Source organism: Postia placenta, assembly GCF_002117355.1.
Source record: "Postia placenta MAD-698-R-SB12 unplaced genomic scaffold POSPLAscaffold_24, whole genome shotgun sequence".
NCBI classification, from domain to species: Eukaryota; Fungi; Basidiomycota; class Agaricomycetes; order Polyporales; family Adustoporiaceae; genus Rhodonia; species Rhodonia placenta.
In genome coordinates, this window is record NW_020169855.1 from 512,126 (window position 1) to 526,643 (window position 14,518).

General features: G+C 53.9%; 7 protein-coding genes across 7 annotated transcripts in view; 3 read left to right on the plus strand and 4 right to left on the minus strand.

Moving 5' to 3' along the window:
* Nucleotides 1-817: 817 nt before the first annotated feature.
* POSPLADRAFT_1160253 (hypothetical protein) lies at nt 818-1,191 on the minus strand (the record flags this gene model as incomplete). The annotated part of the gene is made up of 2 exons (XM_024487522.1): nt 818-886; nt 1,027-1,191. 2 exons carry the CDS (start codon nt 1,189-1,191, stop codon nt 818-820), a joined length of 234 nt encoding a protein of 77 aa, XP_024333155.1.
* Nucleotides 1,192-2,251: 1,060 nt separating this feature from the next.
* POSPLADRAFT_1160537 (hypothetical protein) lies at nt 2,252-2,470 on the plus strand (the record flags this gene model as incomplete). The annotated part of the gene is made up of 1 exon (XM_024487558.1): nt 2,252-2,470. A coding segment is annotated over one exon (219 nt), but the record flags the coding sequence as incomplete, so codon positions are not given.
* Nucleotides 2,471-2,531: 61 nt separating this feature from the next.
* On the plus strand, nt 2,532-2,993 carry POSPLADRAFT_1160487 (hypothetical protein; the record flags this gene model as incomplete). Its single annotated transcript, XM_024487552.1, has 1 exon — nt 2,532-2,993. A coding segment is annotated over one exon (462 nt), but the record flags the coding sequence as incomplete, so codon positions are not given.
* Nucleotides 2,994-3,977: 984 nt separating this feature from the next.
* POSPLADRAFT_1160553 (hypothetical protein) lies at nt 3,978-4,193 on the minus strand (the record flags this gene model as incomplete). Its single annotated transcript, XM_024487563.1, has 1 exon — nt 3,978-4,193. A coding segment is annotated over one exon (216 nt), but the record flags the coding sequence as incomplete, so codon positions are not given.
* A 5,716-nt stretch (nt 4,194-9,909) lies between these two features.
* POSPLADRAFT_1160429 (hypothetical protein) lies at nt 9,910-10,119 on the minus strand (the record flags this gene model as incomplete). The annotated part of the gene is made up of 1 exon (XM_024487544.1): nt 9,910-10,119. A coding segment is annotated over one exon (210 nt), but the record flags the coding sequence as incomplete, so codon positions are not given.
* A 724-nt stretch (nt 10,120-10,843) lies between these two features.
* POSPLADRAFT_1050852 (hypothetical protein) lies at nt 10,844-11,707 on the plus strand (the record flags this gene model as incomplete). Its single annotated transcript, XM_024480079.1, has 4 exons — nt 10,844-10,864; nt 11,009-11,125; nt 11,293-11,457; nt 11,606-11,707. 4 exons carry the CDS (start codon nt 10,844-10,846, stop codon nt 11,705-11,707), a joined length of 405 nt encoding a protein of 134 aa, XP_024333160.1.
* Nucleotides 11,708-12,360: 653 nt separating this feature from the next.
* The window catches only part of POSPLADRAFT_1050853 (hypothetical protein), a gene marked incomplete at both ends in the record, with an annotated part of 8,209 nt that continues 6,051 nt past the window's right edge, over nt 12,361-14,518 (minus strand). The window contains 4 exons of the mRNA XM_024480080.1: nt 12,361-12,525; nt 12,582-12,637; nt 12,701-12,911; nt 12,939-14,073. Coding sequence (XP_024333161.1) covers nt 12,361-12,525; nt 12,582-12,637; nt 12,701-12,911; nt 12,939-14,073 — 1,567 coding nt within the window. The remainder of the gene's footprint in view (nt 12,526-12,581; nt 12,638-12,700; nt 12,912-12,938; nt 14,074-14,518) is intronic.

Consider the following 14,518-nt stretch of genomic DNA (forward strand, 5'->3'; position numbering starts at 1 on the left):
GAAGAATGGGAAGTGGAGAAGATCTTATCCTCTCGCCGACACTACCGCAAGCTTCAGTACCTCGTACGATGGAAGAATACCACTCCCGACGAGGATACATGGGAACCAGTAGCGAACCTCAAAGGCTCAAAGGAACTCATCAAGGAATATCACGATGCGCACCCGCACGCAATCAGGTCGCTCGATGATAATGATGACAAGGTGTTTGCTCTCCTGAAAAGGGATGCAACACTTCAAGTTGAGCTACGAGGAGGCCAGGAACCCAAGAAAAAGACCAATACAGCAGCAGGCTTTGAACTGTATGCAAGTCAAAACCAGGGAGTCGCCAGTAATGCAACACTGCAAATTCCAACAGGAATCCGGATACAACTACCAGTTGGCACCTACGGGAGAATCACCCCAGTAGGGAATCCGTTAGCCAAAGGAATCCGAGCAATCGAAGGCATTATCGAGCGGGGTGACCCAGCCGAAGTCAAGGTTGTTGTTACCAACACCGGACCATCCGAGCTGAAGATCGCCAAAGGCGACCCCATTGCTCAGCTCATTATTGAGCGCATAGCCGATTGTGATCTCGAGATTACCGAAGCATAAAGGCACTTCACTGGTCAAATGGTCGAAACTTCTCAACGGAGCTCAAAGCTAGAGGCGGGGGTACTGTCACAGTTTCCCTAATTTTACCTCATTTTTCCGCTATTTCTGCGGACATATCGAAGGGTCTAGGGACTTATCCATACTTATCCGTCCGCATATGGGTACAGCTGCATATCTAAGGGGTTATCCGCTTAAATAAGCGACACATGATCTTGTTCTGGACACATCAGGCTGGACTCTGATGCCGGACCTTTTCTAGATAGAAACCAGACTCTGTCTGGACCATGACATCATTCTGACATCATAGGTAGGAGCTAGGCTCAGGCACTAGGCCATAGGCCGGTCAATTCTGGACCCTAGGCCCAGGGCAGGGCAGGGCCAGACTATGACATCATATATTACATCATAGGACACATGATACTTAGTAATCCTTACCAAGCTAGGTACCAGGGGTCCATTACCGGTCCCTGGGGGGTTTTCCCTCATGTATATAAGGCAGCATCCTGGGGCACCCTGTCCCCCAGTTCTATTCACTTCGTTGTTGCGCTTAACAGCATTACCTCCCCCACACTTAAGTGCTTTATCTCCCCCCCTTACCATCAAGCTATAAGGTGGGTTTATAGGTTTTGTGATAGTTCGACTGGTTCTCACTGAAGCGATGGTGAGCAAAGCTCAAACCTAAGGCTAGGGACAAGAAATGTATTAGTTAGTTAAGTAAGAAAGAGAATACATGAGAGGCTTACTGACCTAGGGACAAGAGGTCAAAACTGAGGTCCCTAGGGTAGCAGAGGCAGGCTTATATACAGGGGGAGATGAGGGCAGGCTGTGCGCACTGGTCCGTGCGCAGCTGGTCCATGCACAGCATGCTAATGCGGCCCCAGGGGCCGGTGAGTCACAGTGGCTGTGTCAGCGGAGCCCGAGCTGTGCCGTGCACTGCCGCCCATCTAATCTAATCGTACAGTAGATAGCGACGCGTCCATATCAGGCATGTAGTACAGAGGTCGCGGGTTTGAGCCCGCGAAAAGGAAAAAATTACAAAATGGCTAGACGCTGTGCCAACTCGTGACAGGCACAGCTCGGGCTCCGCTGACACAGCCTCTCTGACTCACCGGCCCCTGGGGCCGCGTCAGCATGCTGTGCACAGACCAGCTACGCACGGACCAGTGCGCACAGCCTGCCCTCATCTCCCCCTGTATATAAGCCTGCCTCTGCTACCCTAGGGACCTCAGTTTTGACCTCTTGTCCCTAGGTCAGTAAGCATCTTTTGTATTCCTTTTCTTACCTCACTAATATATTATCTTGTCCCTAGCCTTAGGTTTGAGCGTGAGCTCACCATCGCTTCGGTAAGACCCAGCCGAACACCCCCAGCGTCACTTGTCTGTGTTTCCCCAGTCGCTTGACCCTAAGTCGCGACACCCTTTGTATTCCCTTCTTACTGAACTAATATATTATCTTGTCCCTAACCTTAGGTTTGAGCCTAGCTCACCATCGCTTCGGTAAGACCCAGTCGAATGCCCCCAGCATCCTTTGTTTGGTTTTCCCCAGTCGCTTGACCCTAAGTCGCGACAAGACAGGCCTTCAGTGGATGCCTTCACAGCTCTAGCCCATCGCCCAGGTGAGTACATATATTTATGGCTTGTCAACTGGTGGACTGAAACCCATAACAGCAAGAGGATACTGCCGCCATCTTGCTGCACTTGACGAGCAGCTTCAAATCCCTGAACTTGTCAACTTAGTCGCAAGTTTTCTTTTGCAACAACTCAATGACAATACGGCCCCAATGCAGGATGCCAGCCAATACCGCAGCCCGCGTCTCCGGATGTCTGTGTTTCATTCAGCCGTAGCAACATTCTACGCACCCAGTGATCTGTCTGGATGAGGCGGCATGAAACGTGAGTGCATCCGGGCGACTCCCTCCATCTTGGCGATCCGGTGCACCACGCTATGACACAGTGCTCGTCAATAAGGACCCCACCCTCGACGGCTTTCGTGGGATGTATGCGGCACGCATCCGCTTGTTGTTTTCATTCTGGTACTCTGGTACGTTGTATCCGTGTGCGCTAGTCGAGTGGTTTTTGCCGCTTGGAGACGAACCTGACAAGGATACCGGGATGTGGATAGTAGAGCCACAGCTGGATGAAGACAGCCGGCGGCCATCAGAAGTGATACATTTAGATTCTGTTGCACGCGCTGTACATCTCATTCCAGTTTTTGGGGGTGATTTTATTCCTGTAGATCTACGGGCTTACGATTCACTGGACGCGTTCCGGGCTTACTATGTAAATATGATAGTGGGCATCGCTCGGCGAAAGTGCTGTACGGTTTTGCAGAGTGACGCCTACACCCATACCAAGTCTCGCTGCAGGAGTGGGGGGATGCACAAGCTCCTCTGCGGAAGCTGATCCGCTGGCTTCGTCAAGGATCGGCGCTCGCTCGTGCTTGTAACGACAACTGAATCCATGACGGCAGTTCCCGTACTTCCAATAGGCATTGCAGGAACCGATTGGTACGCCAGATGCCTGAAATCCTGGGGCGGAAGGCGCAGGCTGTGGACTGAGCAGAGGCACATCGGCCGTAGGGAGATTCGTAGAAGCGTGAGATGCCGTCTGTGGATGTAGAAATGTGCAGTTGTTGCCATACCGGCAACCACCTGGAGTACCAAGGAATTTACACGGAACGGTCCTATACCGGGACATCGAGTTAGCGTAGTGTCGTATCGGTTGTCGGATACTGGGAGTCGAAGGAGAGATACGTGGGCAAGGGGCGAGCACACCTTACCCCATGATATAGAAGTGCTCCGCCTCGTGCCAGACCTACTGCGCAGGAGCATGCCCTATCCACGCGTGCTTCATACAAGATAAACCAAAGGCGGTCAAACGTCCACACATGTCCACAAACGGGCGCTAGTCCTGAGGCGTCACGTCAGGGAATGAGGCACGCCAATGTCTGTATGCATAATTATCTGTAGCGTGTTTGTGTTCGGCTGCAATACAATCACAAGGATCATTCCTTAGCATCACATCGGGATATGCTGCGTAGGGATGGATTGGCAAAAGCTGTCCCCCCATTTCGTATGACTGAGCTTGCCGCCTCGGGCAGTGTCTTCCGCTCAATTGCATCGGATTCTCGTTGTATGATCTTGTGAATGCATGTAGTTATCTCTCTGAGCCGCGGGTGAGTGTAGACTACGCTCGCGCGCTCCCCAAGGTGAGCCCATGAGTGTAGTGGTCAATACCACTACACGGTCATTGTAGTACAAAACGGACTATTACTTACCAACGGCCATTCGTAGATAGCGATCTGTTTGTATCGCGAGCGTGCACGCGCGCCGCGCTGGTTCCTGTTACGGTAATATCCCTCTCCCGCTCTCCCCCTGTTTTAGATCACTATCTCCATATGCACAGGTACCCTACGGTCTCGATGTAGTTACCGGCTCGTCCATAAACCTGTTGTGCGTACGCTGTGTAGTCTCGTCGAATCAACGCCAGTATCGGCGCCCCTTTTGTTCGCGAATCCTCGCTTGTCTCTTCGCTCGCCCTCGACAGTTCGACGTCCGGATCTTTTCCGCTACGCGCTTCGCTCGACGTGCCCGTTACAGTTTGATTCGACCACAACTGGACGCTTGGACACTTCGTTTCCCTTTTCAGCTAAGCACTCTGTGCTCTTCCTCACCGTTGACAATTTTTCTCCCACAAGAAGCACCCACCACATGGCTCAACAAGGCCTCGACCAAGGCTTCGATGGGAGCTGGGGAGACGCGGGCATCCAACAGCCCCCTCAACCTGCTCCTCCCGAGGCCGGGGTGAATCCCGCTGACGCTGCTGACCGCATTCTCTTCCAGGCTGTCGCTGCACTTGGACGACACCAAGATGCGTTTGCGAACAACCAGCAGCTGCAGAGCGCTGCGCTCGAGTCGCTTGCCCGCAGCATTGACGAGTTGCGGCAGCGTGTGTCTGCGACACCCGCGCCGTCAACATCTGCCGGACCACGTAACATCAAAGTACGCGATCCCCGTATGTTCAACGGGAAGTCCTCGGAGGTCGTACCATTCCTCCGAGAGGTGCGTTCTTACATTGAACTTACTAACATTTCGTCCGAGAAACAAAAGACCACATTGTTCTCGATGTACCTCAAGGACGGTTCACCGATCCAGTGGTTCAATACCATTGAGGCAAAGCGTTCTGAGCTCCTCTATGACTGGGAGGAGCTCCAGCGTATTTTTACTACTCGCTTCCAGGACTCTGACCTTGTGTCCACGAGCCTTCGCAAGCTCGAGGCCCTCAAGCAGACCGGCTCGGCTGCTACCTACGCTAACCTGTTTGAAGAGTATCTCACATACGTAGATGTCTCTGATTACATGCAGATCACCTACTTCGATCGGAACCTCAAGCCTCGCCTCAAGGAAATCCTCGTCAACGAGAAGCGTCCCGCGACACTCGACGAGTGGATTCTGACCGTCATTACGGCTGACAACCGCCTTCACGAGCTCGAGCGCGAGACTCGTGAGTTGAAGTCAAAACCTTCCGGCCACCGCCATTCCGAGCTAGCGCAGGCTACCCCTCGCGTTGCCTCCACTCCCGCTCCCGCAGCTTCGTCAAGCACTGTAGTGCCAATGGAGATCGATGCAGTCCGTCGTGGTCCTGTCACGGCCGAGGAAAAGGAATGTCGGCGACGTCTCGGGTTGTGTTTCTACTGCGGACAAGGCAAGCATACGATCCAGGATTGCCCTAACATGTCCGACAAGGCCAAGAAAGCCAGGGCCAAGGCTGTTCCTTCGGGAAAAGCCTAACCGGTAGCCCGTCTCAGGTCCCTGGGCTTCCGGTCGATGTAGGGACCCGTCGTACTCCTGCCGCGGAGCCCACCCACGTCCGCTCCACGGACGGACGTTATATACCCGATACCCGTCTCGTTTCCGCTCCGCTCTATGTCTTTTCCTCTCGCGCTTCGTATGCTAACGCTCCTGATCACTTCTTCATTTCTGTCTCTCTTTGTTTCCCTAACCGAAAACCCATCAAGACATTTGCTCTTGTTGACTCAGGTGCTTCTGCCTGTTGTATCTCTGACACTTTTGCCGCTCGTCACTCTCTTTCACGTCGTCTCAAAGACGTGCCGGTTCCCATCACAGCAGTGGACGACCGCCCGATCGCATCTGGTCTCGTCACACATGATGTTATCACTGAACTAATGGTCGACCGCCATTCCGAGGTTCTCTCCCTTGGTGTCGTATCGGTCGCCTACCCCATCATCCTTGGCCTCGACTGGCTTCGCCGCCACAACCCTGCGATCGATTGGGAGGATGCTAATCTCTCCCTCTCGTGTTGCAACCTAACTCGCTCAACTCCTGTCTCTGTCCACGGCAAAGGCTTCGGTCTTCCTCGTCCGTCTACCCACACCTCCTTGAACTCGCTCCCTGTCACCTCGGTCGGTCTAGGCTTCGGTCTTAACGGCATCTCTCTCGTCTCGGCTCGTGCTCCACCACCTCCCGACTCATCCTTGCAGCCAGCGTCTCGCTCTGCAACGTCTCCCGAGTGTTTGGCCAACACTACGGATCCACCCTCGACTCCCTCGTACCTCTCCTTGTTGCCTGGTTGGACCGGCTTCGGTCGCTCCGCTGTTTCACGTCTCGCACCTCCTCGTACCCCTGTTGACATCGATGTCTGCTCGTCGCAGCGTCTTGTCAAGTACGCCAAGTCTCTCCCTGTCGCCATGCTTCGTCTCAACCCCTCCGCTTTGGCTGGCATCTCCATTGCTTCCATGTCCACCCTTGCGTCAGACCTTGGTCCTGATCCCACACCCTCCAGAGCATCGTCTGACGATGACGACTCCTCATTCCTTCCTCCCAAGTACATGCCTTGGGCCTCCACCGTCTTCTCTCCTGTCGCTGTCGATGCCCTACCCCCACATCGCCCTTACGACATCGAGATCGAGATCGAAGATGGCAAGTCTCCGCCGTTTGGTCCCGTGTATCGTCTGTCACAAGACGAACGCACTGCTCTTGCAGAATACATTGAGACGAACCTCAAGAAAGGCTTCATCCGACGCTCTACCTCCCCAGCAGCTTCGCCCATTCTCTTTGTCCGAAAGAAGACCGGAGAGCTCCGTCTCTGTGTCGACTACCGTGGGCTCAATGCTATCACCAAGAAAAATAGGTATCCGCTCCCGCTAATTGACGATCTCCTTGATCGTGTTCAAGGTTGTATGCTCTTCACGGTCATTGACCTGAAGAATGCGTTCAATCTCGTGCGCGTCAAGGAAGGCGACGAATGGAAGACCGCTTTTCGAACGCCTTTAGGCCTCTTTGAGTATCTTGTTATGCCCTTCGGACTCACTAATGCTCCTGCTACATTTCAGGCCTTCATTCAAGACACCCTCCGAGACTACCTCGACGTCTTTTGCGTTGTATACCTCGATGACATATTGATCTTCTCCCGTTCACAGGAGGCTCACGATCAGCATGTCAAGCAGGTGCTTGACCGCTTGCAGGACGCTCGCCTCTTTGCTAACGCGAAGAAGTGCGAGTTCGACAAGTCCGAGGTCGAGTACCTCGGTTATCTAATTGGTGCTGACGGCATCAAGATGAACCCTAAGAAGCTCGATACCATTGCGCACTGGCCTACGCCACGCTCGGTTCGTGATGTCCAGTCGTTCCTGGGCTTCACAAACTTCTATCGTCGTTTTGTTGATCACTACGCTGACATTGTTCTGCCACTTAATAAGCTGACAAAAAAGAAGGTTACCTTCGAGTTCACAGACCAATGCCACCACGCTTTCAACAAGCTCAAGCGTGCGTTCACCTCGTTTCCTGTCCTCCGACATTTCAACCCTACGCTCCCTTGCACGCTCTCAACCGATGCGTCCGACTTTGCGCTCTCCGGCATCCTTCAGCAGCCCGACGCTGATGGCAGCCTCCACCCTGTTGCCTACTACTCACGCAAGTTCTCTCCCGCCGAGATCAATTATGAAGTCCACGACAAGGAGCTCCTTGCCGTTGTCGACTCATTCCGCGACATGCGTGCTTGGCTCCTCGGTTCTCCGCACCCTGTCTCGGTCATTTCTGACCACAAAAACCTTGAGTATTTTATGTCTTCTCGTGTTTTGAATCGCCGCCAAGCGCGGTGGTCTATGTTTCTTTCTGAATTTGATTTCCGGCTCATTTGGGGCCCCGGCGTGAAGAACGTTGCGGACGCTCCCTCTAGGCGCCCCGACTTCTTGCCCCAGAAGGGGGATGACGTCCTTGAAGCGCAGCGCAAAATCCTTCTGACACCCCAACATACTCAATTTCTATTTCTGCAGAAGGAGCAACCAATCAATGACATTCCGACGCTTTCGGTTCCGGCACTTACCACGATCTCACTAGATAATTCAGTCTTACTCGAGCGCTTCAAGACCGTGTTTCGAGACGACATTGAGTGGCGCGAAGCCATGGCGCACGGAAGCTCCGACTTCCATGCTCAAGATGGCATGGTATTTCACAAAGGCCGTCTCTTTGTCCCTGCTGTCTTACGTGCTGACATACTTCATTCCCGTCATGATGCTTTGATCGCAGGTCACCCGGGTCGAACACGCACACTTGCGTTTGTACAGCGCGACTACTCATGGCCGGGTATCAACACATATGTGCGCCGCTACGTTCAAGCGTGCGATGTATGCGCTCGAATCAAGAACCCACGACACAAGCCCTACGGACTCCTGCAACCGCTCGAGATCCCGTCGCGTCCATGGAAGTCCATCACCATGGACTTCATTGTCAAGCTACCAACATTGCACGGCTACGACTCAATACTTGTCGTCTGCGATCGTCTCACCCGTGCCGCCCATTTCATACCCACGAACGAGACCCTCGACGCTCCCGGTCTTGCATGGCTATTCCTTGATCGCATTTTCCGCTACCACGGACTACCCGAGTCAATTGTCTCGGACCGTGGTTCGGTTTTCATTTCACACTTCTGGAAAGAACTTACCTCCATTCTTAAAGTAGATGTCAATACATCGACCGCTTACCACCCGCAGACAGATGGCCTCACAGAGCGTACGAATCAAACGCTCGAGACTTACCTCCGTGCCTATGTCTCCTACCAACAGGATGACTGGGTCGACTACCTACCACTGGCCGAGTTCGCATTCAACAACGCCGAGAACTCCTCAACAAAGCAGACACCATACTACGCTAACTATGCTTACCACCCGACGTTCGAACCCCAGATCACCGAGCGTTCTACAGTACCCGCTGCTCAAGACCTTGCACAGCGTCTTGACACCATCCACGCCGAGCTCCGCGCTGAACTCACATATGCGCAACAGCTCCAAGCGCGCTACTACAACCAGCACGTACTCGCCTCGCCCATGTACAAGCCGGACCAGCTCGTCTGGCTCCTTCGCCGCAATATCAAGACTACTCGTCCATCCGGCAAGCTCGACCATCGTCGCCTTGGCCCATTCCCCATCATTCGTACCATTGGTTCCTCTTCCTACCTCCTTCGCCTCCCTTCTTACCTCTCTCGCCTACATCCCGTTTTCCACACCTCCCTCCTCGAACCCTACCACGACCCTTCCGAATTCCATCTCCATTCCTCCCCGCAACCCTTCGATCTCGACTCCTCCGACTCACCTCCTCCTGCCATCGACTCGATCCTCGACTGCCGCAAGACTGGCCAACGTTACGAATACCTCGTCCACTGGCATTCGCTAGCAGATGATGAGAACTCCTGGGTCCCCCTCTCCGACATACCCACATCCCAAAACGAACTCCTCGAACGTTTCCACCGCCGTCACCCTCGCGCTCCTCGTCCCCATCGTCTCATCCTTGACAAAACCTATCCCATTGCTGAAGCTACTGACATTTCTGTTTCTACTTCACAGGCTCCCGCATCCTTCGCTGCCCCGTCGTCTGTGCCCTCCGAACCCGTGCTGCCCGCTGCCTCTGCGTCCTCCGTGCCCATGCCCTCCGTGCCCCGTCGTGCCCCCGCTGTGCCTGCCGCTGTTCCGCGCCCGTCCTCGCCGCCGCGTGTGCGCGAGAATCTGCGCACATCATATGTCCCGCCGTCGCAGACTACGACTGCGTCTGGTCGAATCTCGCGCCCGCCCGTGCGTTACGACCCCGAGCCTTCCTAACGCGAAAGGTCTCGCTATGCTCGTCCCTAGAAGGGGGATGATGTAGTGGTCAATACCACTACACGGTCATTGTAGTACAAAACGGACTATTACTTACCAACGGCCATTCGTAGATAGCGATCTGTTTGTATCGCGAGCGTGCACGCGCGCCGCGCTGGTTCCTGTTACGGTAATATCCCTCTCCCGCTCTCCCCCTGTTTTAGATCACTATCTCCATATGCACAGGTACCCTACGGTCTCGATGTAGTTACCGGCTCGTCCATAAACCTGTTGTGCGTACGCTGTGTAGTCTCGTCGAATCAACGCCAGTATCGGCGCCCCTTTTGTTCGCGAATCCTCGCTTGTCTCTTCGCTCGCCCTCGACAGTTCGACGTCCGGATCTTTTCCGCTACGCGCTTCGCTCGACGTGCCCGTTACAATGAGAATGTTCTGGAAGAGCGGTGGCCGCGCACATGTCCTGGGATCTTTCGTCAAAGCAGACAATAAGGCCGTTACCGAGTGCAGAAACGCACCATGGTTGCGTTTCAAGAGGCTGACGAGTCTGTGACTGCGTGAGATGGATGTCTATCACCATAGGATCGGCTTTGACATACTGTTTAATATTCCAAAAACGAGTTCGCCGTCGAGATCGTCACGGGGAATGAGCGCCGCAGGATCTTTTCACGACTTCTGCTCCTACCATAAACCCTATACGCTTATTGGTCACCTCATTAGTAGCCTCGTAGTGGTTCTCGACCACGGTAGAAGTACGACTGTAGTTGTGTCAATGAGAATGTGCGGGGAATATTAGCAGCTTGTCTGTCAAGAACCTGCGTATTATCTCTCTCGTCTAATAGCCAGCGACTGGATACTATGCTTCACACATACCTGATGCTGAGTGTTCAGTACTTCTGTCCGAGTATGAGTTAGTACACTGTTTTCGGACTTTTCCGTAGAGTTCAGAATGTGCGAAATGCAAGCAGTGCGTGTTCTTCACGCGTTGCTAAGACCGTTGTCACCCGCTTACGAATCAGACTGTGGTGTCGCTGTGTGCTTGTCCTCAGCTAGACCATCTTTCTGATTTCACGGAGGAAGACAGCCCTAGGTTCGCGGACTTTGAAAATGATCGCGCGGACTTCAAAGATGATCGCGCGGCCAAAGGATGGCTTTGATGACGACGCAAGTATGCACGTTTTTGCACCTGCGCTTGAATGCTTTATAAATTACTCTATTTGAGGCTTGGGCGGTTCTTGCGTCAAAGTCACATCTCGTAGACCTGTATTCTCTCAAGCCACCCAGCTGACAAGATTGAAGGCTTGTTGCTCAGAGCCAGCCGTCCTTCGACCTCGAATCCGGAGCGCAAATACCAGATCCAGATGCGCATCAATACCGTTTCCTCACTATCCGCTCGTACGAATCCGTGCTACACATCAGGGGCATTCTAGTGAGTGTCCATAGTTTCTGATAACTACTAGGCAACATTGCTGACACGTCGGTCATGATGAGGCGCCCTCCTTGGACACTCGTTGAAGCATCCTCAACGCATGCCCATCCATGTACATCCTGCTTAGAGGAAGACAAGGTCGCCCCGGACTTCTTCCCGATGGATAGGCTTGCTGTGAACGGCTCCGTCCGGGAGAAGAGACACTAACCCCGAGCGGAGCTCATAACTATATCAAGTCCTTCCTGGCAGACAATCACCACTTTGAGAACGCGTCGAAGGTGCAAGGATTCGTGCGCATTGTGGCGAGTGTCAATGACCGCAACAAGTCTTGGGTGCGTTGGTCGTTCCCTTTTACATGACCGTATTGTCTCACCTCGCTCACACTTGCCTATTGCAGACGTATCTTGACATGATTGTGACCGTACGGTGTTCTCGTACGCCCTACTTTGTTGGCGCTTGCTGTTCACTCTGTCCGTTTAGTGCAACGCGGTCTTCTGTGTTGGAGAGAGTGGCGGAGGAACACATCCGCAACCGCTCCTAGAACACACAGGAGGAGCTGCTGGCAGAGATGGAATGGTTTGAAAATAACTGTATGCGGAAGGTCGTCCGTTGGAGGGAGGATTGTGATGAGCTCGAGAAGATCGTCACACGGGTCGGCACGTTCTACCAGCCTGTCACTCTGCAAGAACGGCAGGACATCGTGAAGGCTCTAGATTTCGGTGGGCTACCTGTCCATTCTCATCTTGTTCTCAAGTGCTGAGGTTCTGTTGCAGCGACTCGGGGTCACTTCTATAATTGCGAGAATGGACACACGTTCGTCATCGGAGAGGTTCGTTGTTGCCATATAGCAGCGGTCAATGTGCGGTGATGCAATGGAGACAACAAGATCTCCTGAAGGTGGGCGGCAGTAGGAGGCAGCAGCCATAGGTTGCTATTGTCGAACCCAAGGGTGCGAGGTCAAGCTACGTTGACTTGTCTCCGCACCCATTCGTGACAATGTACAATTGCCTCGGATACATTATTAACATGGGACTTTCACGATCTTATACAGAATCAGCAGTGCATAACATAGCAGTAGGTCGAGGGCTTGGTCGGAGCACCACCAGATAGACGCTTTGACGGGTAGAATCTACATCAATAGAACGCACTATTTGCAGGTGTGACACGTCATGCAATGCACGTCGGATCAGGATGTATACATCGCTCGACGTATTCAATATCTCAAAACTAATCTCTTACGCATCTCTTGTCCAAGCAAACGCCCCCGGCATTGCGCCCTGCTCCCCTGCGATCTGCTCGAAATCTCGCGCTCTGGTGTTTGCGTTGTGCACTTGATGATTGGTTCCGCCGATAGGGGCGTTGCACTCCGGACACCTTGCAGACTGCGTGGCTCCGCCACACTGCGATGGTCTATATTTAGCAGGCTGAGGGATCTAACGAGGGCTGGGACACTTACCTCTCCGATCACGAATGTGTGTCCGTTCTCGCAGTTGTAAAAATGACCTCTGTGGGCTAGAGACGTACGTATCCTCTGGCTTCAACAGATGCCGTCGAGAGCGGGGTCGAAAAACTCACAGAAATTAAATGCCTTCACGATATCTTCTTTCTCTTGCAGCGACAACGGCTCGTACGAGGTGTCGCCCACCAGATACTTCGCGAGCTCGTCACATTCCTCCTGCCAGCGCTTGACCTTTCGCGCGCAGTTGTCCTCGAACCATCTCATCTCCTCAACGTTGTGCGAACGACGTTTGCCCATATACTCCCGGCTCTCCGAGTCCAGTTCCGCCTGCATATGAGAGCTCATTCTTCTTACTTCGTCTGCTAGGGTGGCACGTGTGACCTCGCTGTACTCGCCGCGCCTCATCAACTCGGCTCGTTGTGCTAGTATCCTAGTACGGTGCAACTCGAATTCCGAGCGCAAAACGCAGATGGCGCATCGAGCGGCCTGGCGGGACGCTGAAGACTCCTGGGCAATGCTCAGTGCTTTGCGCGCATCAGCGACACAGGACTCCAGAATGAACTCGAGGAAGGAGAACCACTGTTGTCTGTACTGCCCCGCGAGCGACGTGGTATTTATCAGTGGGAGACCCTGCACCCGGCTCTCCGCCACCTGTGCGAGCATGAAGCGAGCCTCGAGAGAAAGGATGTATGCCTCGACCTGGAAGCGTTTGTCCGCCTGGTACGGCGGCTGGCCGATCCTTTCCCTTGCTGTCTCCATCGCCAGGGGCTCGGGAGCACCGAGCGATGTGCGCTCAGGATCTTGCGCAATAGCATCCATCTCTAGGCGGTAGAGCGTAGCGAGGGCCGCGTCGTACGCTCTGACGTGAGCTCCTCGGATGTTCGCCACGCCTACAATGTTTTCATACACGCGGACAATATCACCGACTATATCCAACCACGCGTCTGCTTCAGACTGGAAGAACCCATGCGTGTTATGCATTGCAGCAGAGGTGAGGAGGCTGGGGTCGAGCGGTTCGCCCGGCTTACCAGCGGCTGTACGGGCTGAGAGCGGGCTACTATGAGCAAACTTGGACGCTCGCAATTTCTTCGCAGCATTCCGCATGCCCTCAAGACGCGATGACAGTTGCTCCAAGTTTCCGGAGGCCTCGTCCAACGCTTTGGACATACGGCTGGCGACGTTCTGTTCCAGGATATCGAGCGTCGCACGTTTCGTGACACGCCCGTATCGTAGTGCATCGATAGGCCCGCGGCATGTCGGACATGTCGGAGGGGTCTGGTAGCTGATTGGCGGCGCCTTCGTCGCCACAAACTGGCCCATGTCGTCCATCTCGTAGTATTCAGACATCTTGCAGTGTCCATCCAGCGTCTCCACAGTGAACATATGTCCGCATCCCAGCCTGATCAATCGCTCGCTGATATCGCTCGATTCCAGGTCGACTTCCTTCAACTGACGCTGCATGATAAAGTCCACGATATCCTGCTTGCGGCTTTTGGGAAGACAGGTAACACATCTTTGTTGAGAGCACGGCTCGCCGCAGACTGCGTAGCATTGATAAGACATCCGAACATCTCGTCGTAATAATGACGATACTCACCCGACGGACAAGGATGTCCACATGGGAGCGTGTTCGTACACGGCTCGTCGCAGGGTAGACGCGCACAGATCTACCGGCCAACGCATTCAGCAAATGCATCCCGGTCTTGCCCGATTCAACTCACCGAGCCGCAGACAACAGGACACGAATGGTGGGCGCATGTCCACGGACACGGCTCCATGCACGGCGCACAAGGCTCTGAGCAAGGCTTCGGGCACTTGTGATGCACGCATTGCTGTCGGCAGGCCTCCTTGCACGAGGAGTTGCAGTGGTGATCCTGAGAACACGATAGGCCGCATTTGTGCTGACAGTATAGCGGACGGTCACAGGGATGTGG